Below are 15,918 nucleotides of genomic sequence, written 5' to 3'. Positions count from 1 at the left end.
TTATCTTATATCAGTATTTATTAGGAATGGAATATTTACAATTAATCTTATCCGTTCTCTGTGTAGCATTAGCGTTTTTCCGTAAAGATGCCTTTCTCTCTGTTCGTTTTATTTTGTCTAGGTGCATCTGAATGGGGTATCATGTTCCCAGACGCAAACGGAGATTGCCAATCACCGATAAACATCAACTCGCGAGAGGCTGCCTTCGACGATAGCTTGAACCACCCCCCGCTGGTCACCAACTACATCGTGTGCCGTGAGTGTGACGTCATCAACAACGGACACGCCGTGCAAATCATCTTTAAACACAAGACAGGTAGATTATTGAGATTTTAGAAATACATAATTTGCCTGAACGAGATTGATCAGATCGTTGACGTTCAGTGGTGCGAAAAAATCAAAGTGAGGGAATACATCGACACATTTTGAGAGTAACATTTCAATCTCTATGAATTCAAATTATGATGGGCCCGGACGGGTAATATTTGAAGGGCAAGCATTTGTAACTTGTTTGTCATTTTTCAGCAATTTTGGGAACAATTCTTGCTTTATATGTCTACTGCAAGTTCTCGTTCTACTCCCAAACCACGTTGAAAAACGCACTATTTAACTTTTCAATACAGCATCTGTATGTGTAAATGGCTCTTTTATTGTTTGCGATTGAAATTCTAGTCCGGACCAGAATTCACTTTTCGACAATTTACACGATTGGAACTAATTTGGGATAATTGGATAGTGAACTAATATCTGTTTTATCTGCAAATATAAGCTCATCTGCTTTTCTCTTTAAGTAATGCACTTGTTTTCGTGAGTAATTTGTGATATTGCAACATTCAGCTATTGGGCACCCAACACTTTTGATAAATTTGAAAAAAAATTAAAGATCCGATTCTCCCAAATTAGTTCCAATCTTGTTAATATAAAAATGTAGCTTATACATGTATATTTCGAGTTGACAGGCTGGCTACTGCGTATTTCAACAGATTTTGGGGAGTAGAACGAGAAATTGTAGTTGATATAACAGACAAAAATCGTATAACTGGTGTTTTAAGATATGAGGGCCATATAACCATATCAGTCATAAATTTGTGTACTCTCCCATTGACATCTCATTTCACTTATTCAGGGAGATTATAACTATAATCACTTATTTTGCGGACACTGCCATAAGAAGCATGCTCTGACTTGATGTAGGCTTCAGGAGCTGATAATTTGCCTTTCCTATTTCACGCCTGGAGAGGAGAATATATCTTGGCCTAGGCCTGTTTCCATGACAACCTGTTGTGGTTCCAGTGTACAAAGTGCCCTCCAATATCCGGGCAGGTGCGACCACTCATCTGCTTCTCGATGTATTTCAAGTACAACTGTCTCTGATGTTGTCTTTTTTTCTAAACCATCCTTGACGCGTTGGTAAATTATCTCCGTTGCCATTGTCAGTCGCCACGCAATTTCCACTGTGCCCACACTGACCTTGCCGGTGCCGTTGATAGCGCTATATTTGCTACGATAACGAGTATCTCTGCATGTGTCTTGTCGGCTTGACCAGTCTCCCTGGATGTCATCACATTTTCTTTTTACGACAGCTTTGCAAATGTGACCTTATCAGAATGTGATGTCGGCATTCGTCAGGTTAGGGTCCAGTAGATCTTGACAGAAACACGACAACCGATGCGAGATAAATACAGACCCGTTTGGAGTATTTCTTCATCAAAAATTGCTCAAACAACTGTATTAAAATTAATACCTATGCACTATAGAATACGTATACCTCTGCCATGTGGAAATACAGTAGACGGTTTCTGAAATCTAGGTTATGTTTGTACCTAGGGACATAAAATAACGAAACCGTACATATGGTGGTGCGGGAACGGAGCCAAATCTTAATGATATGTCGATCATATATATTTGATAAATATTGATTTCATACAGGATGTAATATTCATGATAAAATAATTTAGATATTTAGCAAAGATTGATCATGTTACAACTCCGAGATGATCATATATATTGCGATATGAATCCGTAGCCGAGCGAGTTCCATAATTTCGAAGTTTCTAGTGCAGTTCCTCCGACCCCCAGGCTGTAAATAATGACGTCTCCCTAATGTGAGAAGGCAATTCAAGAAACATATCGCATCAAATAATACAGTAAGATGAAACTCGATTAGCCATTATTGATTGATGACTGAATATCGTTCCTGGAGCGATGTCTGATATGAGAACAAGTAGACATGACTGGCGGTATACACATTATCTACGTTGACGACAGATCACTCGGGTCAAAGGTCAATAGTATCATGACAATCTCCGACTCGACTCGAAATCACAAGGTCTGTCGATGACATCGCTGAACTTGGCTGCTAAAACAGAATTGCGCCATTAGAGATGCATTTTGCACTCTTTCCCTTTGAAAGTTCCAAAAAATCACTAAATAGAAAGCGTCACGTCAGGAGTGCAATTCCAATAAACTTGTCCAAAGGATGTCTTCTCATGATAGGTTTTTAAATTTTAAATACACAGCTGTTATCTGTGTGTTACTGAAAGAGCGTCTGCCAAATACTGATGTATCGTGGGTGAAAATCCTAAAAGCTACTTTGACACAATTTTGAAAATCATAATTTGTTTTAATTGTAATTCTGATAAGGCTAAATGCGGGGGAGTTGAAAGAATTTTAGATAATTTAATTTTTAATCGACTGTCTCTCTGTCGTATATCATCTACAAATGGAGGCATTCCAGATACGTGTGCGATTCACACGGATGGCAGTTAAGGACTTGGTTTAAATTGATAGCACAGGAGGAAAGATTTGAATAAGTGACATATTTTGTGATTATTATATAATTAATGAAGCGTTCATCTATACAATGATGAAGGACTGTGAGAATTTAATTCCATAAGGAAATAATTGTAATGCAGTAGTCGTTTAGACAAGTATCGTAATCTCCGAACAAGGCTTGTCAGGAAGAAAAAATAATCCGTTCCATTTATGAGCCAATTTTTATAGCGGATTATTCAAGAGAAAAGTAAACAGTAATAGGGTAAAATATACCCGTCTACGTTCACAAAGTAACGTGTGCGGTAATGGTATGGGTGTTTTTCGGTCAAAATGTGCATCCGTAGGTAATTGTAGACGGCGTTCCTGTCAGAAACAACGGTGATGTGATAACTTCAACCAGATGGAAACACCTGGCTATTGTTTTATCGACATTACACGACTGGAATTCAGAGATATAAAAAATATTTTTTGTCACTCTAAATACACCTCCCGTGTATTCATCATTAGTTTATCTCAAGGTGAATGCTATATTGGGGTAAGTCTCGAATATGTGAATGTAACTGAATGTCAGTCCTTCAACTAACTCTACAGAATATGTAATAATATTCATTGCCACAGGAAAATATATAAATATATGAATCGCTCCTAGAAAGTTTTTCACGATAAAATCATAAATCTAAAATTCAATTTGTGACTTCAGTAACGAGCAATTCATTCGCATTTGTACAATGTAATTTCTCTACATCCTTGCTTTTGGACGTCATTTTTTTGCATTACTTCTGAGGTCAGAATCTTGAAACACAGATAAAGAGTGGGAACGTAAAATATGCTTTGAATCTTGGTTTTTAGGCGGAACAGATACTGGAATCGAAGACGCCATCTCCAGTATCCTGCAGTACTTAGTACGGTAAAACTGCTCTGGGGACCAGCAAATATGTGTGTACAGTACAGCGATAATATACCTCAACCGCCCTACCATGAATAGGTGCTGCACGAGTTCATGACACGTTTTAGCAGCGTGGCCAATTTCTCTTGACGTACTAAAATACTAAATAGACGTGTACTTAAACTTTGCTCGTTACTATCAACAATTTGATATTACTAGAGAAAGATCAAGGCCGTATCATGCCATAGCAACAAGAATACATTCTAAAATACTGGTTATGATCGTAAAATATAATTCTTCCAATTTTTAAAGAATCAATTGTGTTAGTCGGGTCAATCTTGAAAATCCAATGCAGAGTTTTCCCCCTTGATATCAATGTACTTACATAATTTCTGCAACCCATTAGGTTGGTGTCACGTGAGAAAGGCAATCAGCCTATTGTGCTGACCTGGAGTCACGGTCATCGATTTCCTTTCCAATTAAAAAACTACACATTGTAAGCTTACGCTTGCAATATTACATTCACAGGCTCTACAGCCGCGATTGCCAATAACTGGACAAAACATTTCGGCTTGCAAATGTCTGTTCTTAGCCACCGCGAGGTGCAACAGAATAACTCAACATGTTTTAATACTTGAAACATATTCACGGACGTTGACTTGAATATTCCCTAGCAATGCGGGCTTGCGGTCGTCAATATCACCTCATTTTGACGTAGCCAATTAAATTTTAACAGTTTTCAAATACACCGACGGCAATATTTCATTTTGTATATGCCTAAAGCATGACGGCTGAAGAATTGCACAGATGGATTGGAACAGGAGAAACTGGATATGTAATTATGATCGAGCAAAATGTAGCCCGTGAGCGAACATTCCCCATCTTTGTAACACAGTGTCTAATAAGAAAGAATCAATAAGGGAAGCAATTTTGGTTACAGATGTGGCTTCCGTCAGTTAAAATTCTGTTAAAATTGGCACGGCAGATGTTAATAGCGGGAATTAGTGCCTAATAACGATAATATAACCGACCTCATGAGAATATGATATGCAACAGTCACACCCGATCGTATTTTTTTCTCCGAATTCGTCCTCAGTATGTATACACAACGTAGCTCTTTACTACTTAAATTGGCCATCATTTTGATAAAATTGGAGAACATATTAACCAAATAAGCACTCCAGCTAGTTTCACTTCAATGAACCCACTGAATAAAATATTAGTTTGACTACAATGCCACCGACCATCATTAGAGCTGATAAGAGCCAATAGAAGATAATGGAATACCACAGTTGAAAATACGACATTCTCCTGATAATTGATGTATTATTGATATTCTATTGTGGTTTATGATGCTAACCTGATTAAAAATTGAAGTCTACTAACTTAAGGATGCTTTTGAAATTTAGTGTTGAGGCGTTTTCTATGCTTTGTCAGTTCGAGCGCCGCTCACTGTATCGGCCTATGTTTTGAGTCTTCGCACCAGGTGTGTAAAATACATCCAACGATTGAGGGCGGGACGTTAGATTTGTGTAGGATGTCATTTCCTTGTCACTCGAGGTCAATATACTTATATGTAGTTTTGAAGTATGATAACCTTGGCTCCCACAAGTATTGTGCCTTGCGCAAATCCGAGTGACCTTTCTTAATAATAGATCTGAAGACTCCGTGAGTGAAATATCAAATGATAAGGATATTTTTGTATCGCCAATCATTAATCCATCTATCAAAAGAAAAATGCGAGGACACCGTCTTTCATAATTTTTTATTTTTCTTCCTGCAGCTACCGATGATTAGGCCCAATAGCGATTACTCTTCTTCTTCTTCTTCTTCTTCTTCTTCTTATTATTATTATTATTATTATTATTATTATTATTATAATTATTATTATTATTATTATTATTATTATTATTATTGTTGTTGTTGTTGTTGTTGTTGTTGTTGTTGTTGTTGTTGCTGTTGTTGTTGATGATGATGATGATGCTGCTGCTGCTGTTTCAAACTTAAAACAAATCCATTATAATGTTATCACTACACTACGTATGCATATCAAAATGTGAGCGCTTTGGGGCTTGAAAATTTTGACAGAAATATTGATTTTCTGTGCATGTTCAGTGAAAATATGGCGCTGCGTTCAGCAACATAATCTGCAGTAAACGTTATCATTGAGTTTTTATGGAACAAAAGTGTGGTTCCCTGTGTACGTGATGAGGAATTTAAAGATCACATGTACAGACCAAGTTTGTCATCTCTTAACAGAAATTACAGAATTTATCCCTTGTCGTTCTACGTCATGACAAGCCGCGTCTTTGTCATCAATTTTTGTGCGTCGGAACTTTTTTTGCTTCGATCTTCGATGTGTTCGTTAAAGAGGCACTCCCACTTGGTAACATTTTTAAAACACATTTTTATAATGCCAACGGTCGATATTTGACATGGCGACTGTGCGCGGATCGCGAGATATCGATAAAAAACATTTCCTCAAAAAAGTTAAAGTTTGAATTCAGGTGGCCCACCTGAATTCAACTTCCGAACATAGAACGTTCGGCACTGGGGCCATTGTCAACTAAGCTATGCAGTACAGTCTACGCAGACGCTGCTGTACGCCACAGCAGTACCACTCGCGTCGGTGAGCGGTCATGTCCCATGGGAGAAAGCCGAGTCCTACTGACTCGGCAAAAAAACCCCAAAGTTTGCTGATTCCACCAGAATTCGCATAGGTGACTAGCACAGATAGGTGCGGTTGATACATAGTATGCATAGTGGCCGCCGCATGGTATGCGCGCTTACCACGCGCGGCGGCCGCTATGTATCGAACCACGCGTAACTGTGTGGCAGACGACAAAATGTAGTCATCAGAGGCAACTAATATTTTACATGTAAAAACTGACATCTATGTGGTATTGTTTGAAAATTTAATACAACTGATTGAGAATAATGAAAACGACAAAAAGCTACAGAGAAGTTTTAAAAAAGAATTACCAGAGGTAAAGGCATTGATAAATGATGTATATAAAGTCATGGCAGTAGGAGGTAAATTAATTGCGTCATTCGAACGTTTTAAGACTCCTTAGAATATCGTCAATCAGCACAACAACACACTTTTGGGGGATTTCGAGTCATAACCAGAAACGATCGTAAAACTTCGGGATGTGAAAAATACGCTCGGGAAATGACATGTTTTTTATCGATATCTCGCGATCCACGCGGAGTCGCCACGTCAAATATCGACCGTTGGCATTAAAAAAATGTGTTTTAAAAATGTTACCAAGTGGGAGTGCCTCTTTAATGTATACAAACAACATGGTTGCCGGGATTTCTCCTGCAATCGAAATTTGTGCATGACACGAAACCTTCGTAAAAATCATTTGTAATCCTGAGGCTGACAAAATACATCAACTTGGCAAATTTTGAATCCTTGTATTTTATTTTTGTTGCCAATAATGAGGTTCGTATTCGTAGACCTAGACCCAGCTGCCTGAATTGTCATGGTGTATCTAGGCGTACAGTTTCCAATACAACGGAGGTAAAGTGCTGCCTCTTGGCCGCGCACGCACGCTAAGCTTCATATTATTTTGAAGTCAACAATCACAACAATTTGAGAGAGATTCTATGGAGGGAATAAACAGCTACAAAAATAATAAAAAAGGACGTATACAGAGAAACTGTCCCATATTCTGAAACCACCAGGCAAGCAGACCAGCAATGCTGATAACGTTGCGACAAAGATAATAATCGCTGGATTACTCTCATCAATTGCCGCTCGGATCTGTCCAGCAGAAGATAAATGGAATAAGTTGAGAGAAGTCTAGTCCTTGGGCAATAATAGAGTCAACAAAGCAAAATGAATTTACGGAAATCGATCTCATATTCAATTTATTGCACAGCGAAGATGAAGTGTTCTCCTCCGAGATGAGTTTGTCAACAGACAGTTCATAAAATTCTTAGGTCTGTGTACTCAGAAATAAGTAGATTAGTATAAACTCAAGACGTTATCGGCAAGCTATTATTATCCCAGACGTCACTTGAGTCACGTCAGTCTCTCGTGATCATATGGTCAATGAATTGTCAAGTGTTGCCGGGTATCCACTCAGGCTGTCTGTGTAGGTGTACTGCAATATTAGAAATTTCACGAGCTTTTCCCCCCGGACCATTAGATTTTGTACCAAACCAACGCGAGTAGAGATGTCATGCCAGGGTTCATTCTTTCGCCCACTAATCAACGTGTTTGGTTTCTTTCAGTTGTTTCAATGCTTCATTAGCGTCTGTGATGCGTGTAATCACAACATTGAAACTCATATATCAAGTGAGTTGTATTAGTGTATGGTTCATAATCCTGCCAATGTGCTCGGGTTAAGTGTTCTATTTATAAAAGCGAGTACGTCATCACTGGATCTTAGAAGTCTATTACGATGATTGATGACGTGTACGCTTTCTTTTTTTAGATATCATTATCGCCGCCTTCTCAATTTGATACTTATCGCAAAATTCACAAAACCAAGCTTTCGGCAGACTTGAAACAACTAAATGTCGACAGTCAGTGTGAATTGATGTTGGAATGTATTAGTTTTGAATGTCTCGAAACGAGTTGTGCGACTGCGCAGAGATTACCTTTGAAGAATAGGCTGTATTTGTCGGGAACGATAATTGTATTCTACTGGGAATATCTGACCCTTTTTCACTGGTGGGTATTCTGAGATGTAGCGGAGCAGCTTTTCTAAAGCTTCCATTATCACAAGAAATAATCTGAAAGGAATCATCACCATGGAAACACGTAACACTTACGTGTTCGCCCAATCACCAGCTGTAGGAGTTGAAGCCATTTACGTGTTATATTGACATTCGTCTGGCTTTTTAAAAATCACAACATCCGTTGCGCTGGGCAGTGTATTTTGGATCTAATTCGTCCACAAAACGATCCAGTACCGTGCAATATTTGTGCAATGTATAGTGTTTTAAGCACAGTCAACATAAGTTAATATGCGCAAGATCGGTGTATGCTATGCATGTCGGCCCAATGGCTGTACCGACAGTGTGTAGACAGCAATAATTGTAGGGATACAAAGATGAAAACAATTTAGCTGATATTCGAAACACAAATGACTAGACATATCAACAGTTGTTGGTTGGTAACACACTTCCCATAATGAATAAAGACAGAATGTTAATTTCTGCTATAATGACGCTTTACTCAAAGAGAAAACAAAAACTCAAATATGGCGATGTTAAACTTGAGGCATTTTTACGTTATTATACACCATTCCTCCATCCCACATTTTACCCGTTGTCAGACTGAAGATATTCAAAGTGTTTAAAATTTAAAATTGTTTGATGTGATTATTGTAGATCATGAATGTTGAAATCTTGAAATGACTTATAAAACGACATTATCTGCAACGTATCTATTAATTGTTCAGGTGTGACTTATTATTTTGTGAAGCTAGCAAATAAGGAACACGTATCCATGTATAAATTCATAGCATAGTCTTGCCTGTGGGCATTTTCTATCTTTTCCGAAATTGTTTAACCAGGACAACATACAATACCTTACGAGTGAAATGTTTATGTAAAGTAATACACCTCTAAGTGGATTGCACCAGGTACAGAAAAGATTCCCTTACATGATTTTTATACCCTTTCCTTAGAAATGATTTATTCGAGTTATACTGTGAGTACAATTTTGACATTTTCAACTCTAACAGTAAAATATAAAAAAACAGGTTTTTTACAAATTCGCAATACGGTTATCGGCTAACTTCACTAGCCACGGGTGTTTGGTCGGGCGGAGACCCTAACTCAAAGATGAGGGAGACTTCTTTCCTACTAGCCATGCAGCATTCAATGACATTCACTGTATTTCACAACATAGACAAATGTTTGGCGACATGTTATGAGGAATACTTTGTTTTTGGACATATTTTAGAGAAAGAATAAGAAATATAATTCCTCTACCATACGAAAATTGTTGAGAGTGTCATACGAGATTACACCCATTGTCTTTTCAAGTGTTCTTCTTTATTTAGGTGGTATGAACTGTCTTCATGTCTTAAGTTTGACGTTCATGTCTTGAGACTGATTCTCCCAGTATATTTCGGGGGTGGGGGTGGGGGTTCTTCTACACGGTATCTTAAATAGCCCACTTCTCCATGACATAAAATCTTTCCATTTCCTGGGATTATTTCGGTCCAGTAATTTGGAGTAACCCACCCGACTTTCTACCCACGCCCTCACGATTTTTTGCATGTCAATAATTTTCCATATGGAAATTAAGAACGCTGACAGTAGAAGTCAAAACCTCTTGTGTGTGATAGCCACTACTTTGTACCATCAATGTTGAACCTCCGTATCCACCTGATTTTAAAATACGAGAATTTTGAGTATATTAATATCCCATTTTAAAAAACTGCAATGGTATTTTTGATTTTGTCTTTGGCTATTCCAGAGACTTTGATAGAGATATCATTGACTTGCCAGACAAAAATGTCTAGACATCCTAGACCAGTGGTGTTAAATGACTTTTTAGAAATTTCAGTGACTTGATCATGATTACAATGAGTCAATTTTACATTTATCCGAGCGCCAAGTGCTGATGTTTAGTCTTTCGTTTTCACTTATCAGTGAAATCAAGTAGTACCTTTAAAACTCGTAAGGAGTCTGTGTGAGAAAGACAGACAGACAGACAGACAGACAAAGAGACAGACAGAGAGACAGAGACAGCACAATGTGTACAGAAGGCATACGAAACTAAATTGTTCAGCGTGCAAGTACGTTTACAACTTGTAGTTTTAAGTAGCAAACACTCAACCACTTCTTAGATACAGTGAAGGTCGACATCCACAAGTGCGAAATGTCTGCTGATCTGGTCATCCATCATTTTCATCTTCTTCGACATTCAACATTCACAATCATGCCGTCAATGACTTCCTTCAGCCTTTTCTTTCAGTAATTTTTTTAACTACGGTCTTCCATTCTTTTTCCTAAAGCGTGTTTTTACTGGAACTTGTCATACCGTCAGTTTATCCATACTGTAAGAGGTGTGTATTGTAATTGTTGGCTAGATGTCTGTGACGTCCAGGCCTGAAATACATTTGACGACAACCTGATTTGCAATATATAGAAATATTAAAAGGAGCCCCCTCGAAAGGATTCATCTTCCCCAGGGAAATCGAACCAAACTTAAAAATATTCAAAGAGGCATCAAAAGTTTGAATTTTTGTGACTTCCTCTGTGAGAATGGCACACCAACTTCAGCTCAATTTTAGTAAACGCCATAGATCGCGCCTGTTTTGTCTTTGCGTACTGATGATTGTTTTTTTCATTTCCATTTATGATAGCTGGATTTGAGAACCCACTGAACTTCTCATGCGAAGGAAGAGCTGAACCAAGTCCAAAGTCAAGTGAGTAAGAATCTAATTATCCAATCCAATTATCCCAAATTAGTTCCAATCGTGTTTATTTATAATTTGTATGTCACTTAGTGATTCTGAATGAATTGTTTATTTAACCAGATAAAGGTACAATTACAAGAAAAATATTACAGTGAAAGTATGACTTTATCTGGTTTGGACCATAGAAATAGTCCATAAGGACTTGGAGAACATTTCCGACCATTTTCGAAATTTTTGGAAACGATTTCTCTATTTCATGATATCACTCTCATTCAATTCTCAGATCCAATGCTCTTGATTGCTTTTATTCAGAACAAAATTGGTACAGAAAAATTTACAAAGCGTAAACTAGAAAGGACCGCTGATGCTTTGGCAGCAGCCAGCATGCATTTGTGATTCAGTAGCTAATATACATATTTGTTACAAATTTATAATTGTGAAACAAATTTTCACACTTTTGGAATTTTTGACAAATTTGCAAAATAACTGTCACAACAAATAAAAACATTCACCTCAAACTAACATAAGAGGCTGCTTCCAAGAAAAACAGCTAGAGGGGGACAGACAACTTGAAAGACGCCCTCTTTCTTTCGACTGCGCTAGGCATTTGCAAATTTTCCAGCACCTTTCAGGTATTGAAGTTCCGCTGAATGTAAATGTCATGTGATTCTTCTACGAGTTTATTATCCTTATACATCGCCATCACCGGTGCGACTGGTTAAATCTTAGTGATACATTTGTGTGAGCTGAGTCCATGCATTGTTCCAGTCTTCAAAAGTGCTGTCAACATTGAGAACAAAATACATAGATCAATTTGGCTTTTTTGCTCATTCGATAGTATTTTACAACATTCAAGGCGGGGTGTGATTCTTAAGTATTAAGAACATAGGGCATTAGATCAGGACTTAGCCCTGCGTACGATTTGTGTGTTCCCGGCGTTACACGACCTCCCACCACATGTTATGGGATGTAGTGATGTGGTGGGAGGCCGCGGGAACATTCAGCATCGTACGCAGGGCTAATAAGGACTTTGATAGTAATAATTCAATGCATGCCTGGTTTTTATGCAGACTAACACAGAGAAAATTACCTTTAATTGTTATATCATTTGGATGATACCATTGGTTCATGAAATAATGCAATTGAAAATGTCCTCTAAATTAAAAACCTTGATTAAAATTCAATTGTTAAAAATAACAATACATGTTTATGAAACTCAACTCGTATCTACAAGGCTGGCTCGGTAAGCTAAGACTGCATTTACAAATAAAAATTTTTGTTGGCAATTTTCTATGAAATAAAGATAAGCGTACCTAATATACACAACAAGAAATCCATGGGTGTCTGTTGCTCTGACCTGTCCATTTACCTTTACAGCAATGCAGGCATACAGGTACAAGACAAACAAAATTTTCAGACAATTTTCCTGTATTGAAAGTTCTATATATAATCATGTACTACAAGTACTATAAAAATGATAGCAGTATACTTCTCAGGCCACACACCCATGATACAGTCTACTTCAATTCCTATATGGCTACGTGTATTTGTCATTCTGCAACGAATACATTGTCCATAGAGATTAACAAAGATGTGAATGATCAGTGGCTATATTTAACTTGACATTTCTCTTAACACTTTTATTCTGTAGGTCAACGTCATATTTTTGTACTTGAAATGTTTAAAATCATGTTGAAATGCTTTCAGCTTGTTAACACAGCTTGAGTATGAATATTCAACCGTGTTATTGTAAAATTGACATTTCAATTCATCGCTGGAATGAAATGCAACTGCCAGCAATATAATTGTAAGTAACACAGGTGCGGGTTGTGTTGGTAAGCTGAATACTGGATATTTCAACATATCCTAGGGTGTAAAACAAGAGATTGGAGTTATTACGAAGAGCAAAAATACTGAAAAAAATATCAATATTTCAATTAAATATTTTGATAAATGTTTAAGCATGTAATATTTGGGTGATTTGAATATTTTTATCATATAGAGGGGGTATTTGAAACGTTTTCGAGGGTATTGAGGGAGGATCTGAAACTAATTAATATTTCAATCGTGACTTCTCAAGTCCCCCTTACCCAGTATTTGCAGCGTGGCCGATACACAATTACATGCACATGCATCATACCACGTGGCAAATTGATGTGCACCTGGATCAGTGCAGTCAGTTTGTTAGCCAGTGAGAAAGCTATATTATACTATGCTATTGTGTCACAATTTCAATCCCTAATGACACCAGGTGTTTTAAGGCGCAATGTAAATTGATCATTCTGATAGCACCGCACAACTAGGTCGTGATATTTTTCAACTTTCCTCTTTTTTCGTGGTATAAGTAGTATAGGTAATGGTACAGGTTCTCGTGTGTTTACAATTCTAAACCTCACAGCTTTAGCTGGCAAGTTGTAAACCGCACTCGACCTTCGGCCTTGTGCGGTTTACAACATGCCAGCTAAAGCCATGAGGTTTAGAATTGTACACCCACTCGAACCCGTACAGTCACCTATACATATTTGAGCAGAATGACAAAGCAATTTGAATACATATAGCATATTAATAGTATTGTCAAAATTCACAGTCATGCATTTTATTTTCCCGCAGTCATCTCTGGGGGCGCCCTCGCCAAGGACTGTGAATTTCAATTGGCGGAGTGTCAGTTTCACTGGGGGCGTGAGGATGAACGCGGATCTGAACACACGGTCAATTTCAAGGCTTTCCCGATGGAGGTGAGTCGACGTCAGTGTTTTACACAGCAGTACATGACAGTCACAACGTAGATATTATTACTCCCTAGATCAAGTTCGCATGATATTAGATGTGACAGATTTGATGGCTCTCTCTTTTGAAGTTGTAATGATTTCCCAAGCAAGATATGAAAAGCAATGAGTCAGCTTATAATATTGTTTCACTAGACTATCTTTACTGTTGTTACGCAGTATCGGGAGAAATCAAAAGAAATTTGCACCACTAAACCCACACAATCTTCTAGAATAGTGTTGCAACAAGTTTTCTTCTTTACATTTTACAGTCATACAATAATATTTCCCTCAAAAAATGATTAAAACACGGCATGAAAATTTCTGGTAAAGATGTTCCAGCTCTTGTGACAGGCTTTCAGGCCAGTGTACTTGTATGTTTTTAGAATTTTTTGTTTAAATATGTTGTTAGCATTGTCAGCATTCAACTTAAATTCTGCTATTATATATATATATATATATATATATATATATATATATATATATATATATATATATATATATATATCCAAGTTCAGAGGTTGCCATAAAGCCATTATGGTGATAAACGGGAGGGCACATTGTATACATTTTGTGTATATATATATATATATATATATATATATATATATATATATATATATATATATATATATATATATATATATCTCGAAGTATACAGATGTCCTCATGGGAAATTACAGTGCTCGATGCTAAGCAGAGCGTTATAAAAAAACACAATCTTCTAAAATAGTGTCGTGTTCTGTCTGAAGATTGCAGGATGTATGAAACTTAAACTATAGATTTCATTACTTTGTACTTGAAGTAATTTGTGTTATATATATATATATATAAATATATATATATATATATATATATATATATATATATTGTATACATTTTGTGTATATATATATATATATATATATATATATATATATATATATATATATATATATATATATATATATATATATATAAATAGACGGTTTTAGAGTTTTTACGTTTTGAACATCTACGGCATAAGGAAAAGAATTAATGTTAACGACTGCCACTCATAAATTTGACATTCATGTACTCAAACGTCAACATTTTCAAGAAATTTTCAAGAACAAGGAATGGTAAAGGTTTGACTCGGCAAGTGAAAAAACTTCAGACATTAATGGCAGATTGCTTGACACAGGACAAGAAAGCCTCCAATTTAATTATGCGGCATCATTTTAATATAAAAAAAAGTTATATTTTAGCTGATGTATTTCCTATTATGTATTTTCCGTTTGTGAGTGCATTTTGTTTGTTTGTTTATTTGTTTGTGTGCATCCGAAATAATATCAAAAAACAGCTACCGTTCATCTTGTCAACACTGCAATCTCTAACGGTCTTGTTGACAACTAATGTAGTCCGGATTAGAATTCTTTGCCAATTAAACAATACCGTAATCGTAATATCGTATATTATACACAGTGAGTCGCGTTTACTATGTCAACACATGAAAGTTACTTTTAAACATGCTGTTGGGACGAGGACGAAGAAAGTCGACTTGGTTTTTTTATTCTAGAATTACCGAAAGTTATGATTGTCCCTTCAATTTCCCGAGTTGCCAAACTTAATGGTTTTGGAGTCATTTTGTCGTTTAGGCTCGGGAACAGTAGATGGAAACTCGATCCAAGACAATAGTTTATAAATACACCTACAACTTGCACGTGTTAGTGATGATTTTGACAAACCCGATGTCTGCCAATTTAACGACGTAAATTACAATGTGTTGAATTGTGAGTGATGACATATTTAAAGGGAGGGGTAGTCGGAACTGTCCCTGTCTTGTTTACAAATAATGCATTTCATGCACCATATTAAAATGCATCACATCAATATAGCTGCAACATTTAAATTTCACGATGTGCATTATGACAAACATGTTGTAACAATCGCCGACGTTCCTTTGATACAATGTTTACATCGGTCCAATGGATCCCGTACGACCTTTGACCTGCTCACCCCCATTCCCTGTAAGCAGGTCCACAATCACTATTGATAGCGATATAGGCTTGGGCAAAACCACGGTGGTGAAAGGGTTAAGCCCTCCCCATTTTAGGGCACTACAGTGAGGCGTGATATGAAGTAA

General features: G+C 37.0%; 1 protein-coding gene across 4 annotated transcripts in view; it reads left to right on the top strand.

Annotated features, from left to right (window-relative positions):
- Positions 1 to 15,918, top strand: part of LOC139117414 (carbonic anhydrase-related protein-like) — a 43,693-nt gene that overhangs the window by 4,237 nt on the left and 23,538 nt on the right. For all 4 annotated transcript variants that reach the window (XM_070680514.1, XM_070680516.1, XM_070680513.1 and 1 more), the window contains 3 exons: positions 122 to 316; positions 10,996 to 11,058; positions 13,660 to 13,784. In XM_070680514.1, the coding sequence (XP_070536615.1) occupies positions 122 to 316; positions 10,996 to 11,058; positions 13,660 to 13,784 (383 nt within the window). The remainder of the gene's footprint in view (positions 1 to 121; positions 317 to 10,995; positions 11,059 to 13,659; positions 13,785 to 15,918) is intronic.

Source organism: Ptychodera flava, chromosome 18 (assembly GCF_041260155.1).
Source record: "Ptychodera flava strain L36383 chromosome 18, AS_Pfla_20210202, whole genome shotgun sequence".
Classification (NCBI taxonomy): Eukaryota; Metazoa; Hemichordata; class Enteropneusta; family Ptychoderidae; genus Ptychodera; species Ptychodera flava.
The sequence above is the reverse complement of the archived record's forward strand: the minus strand, read 5'-3'. Positions and strand labels throughout refer to the sequence as shown.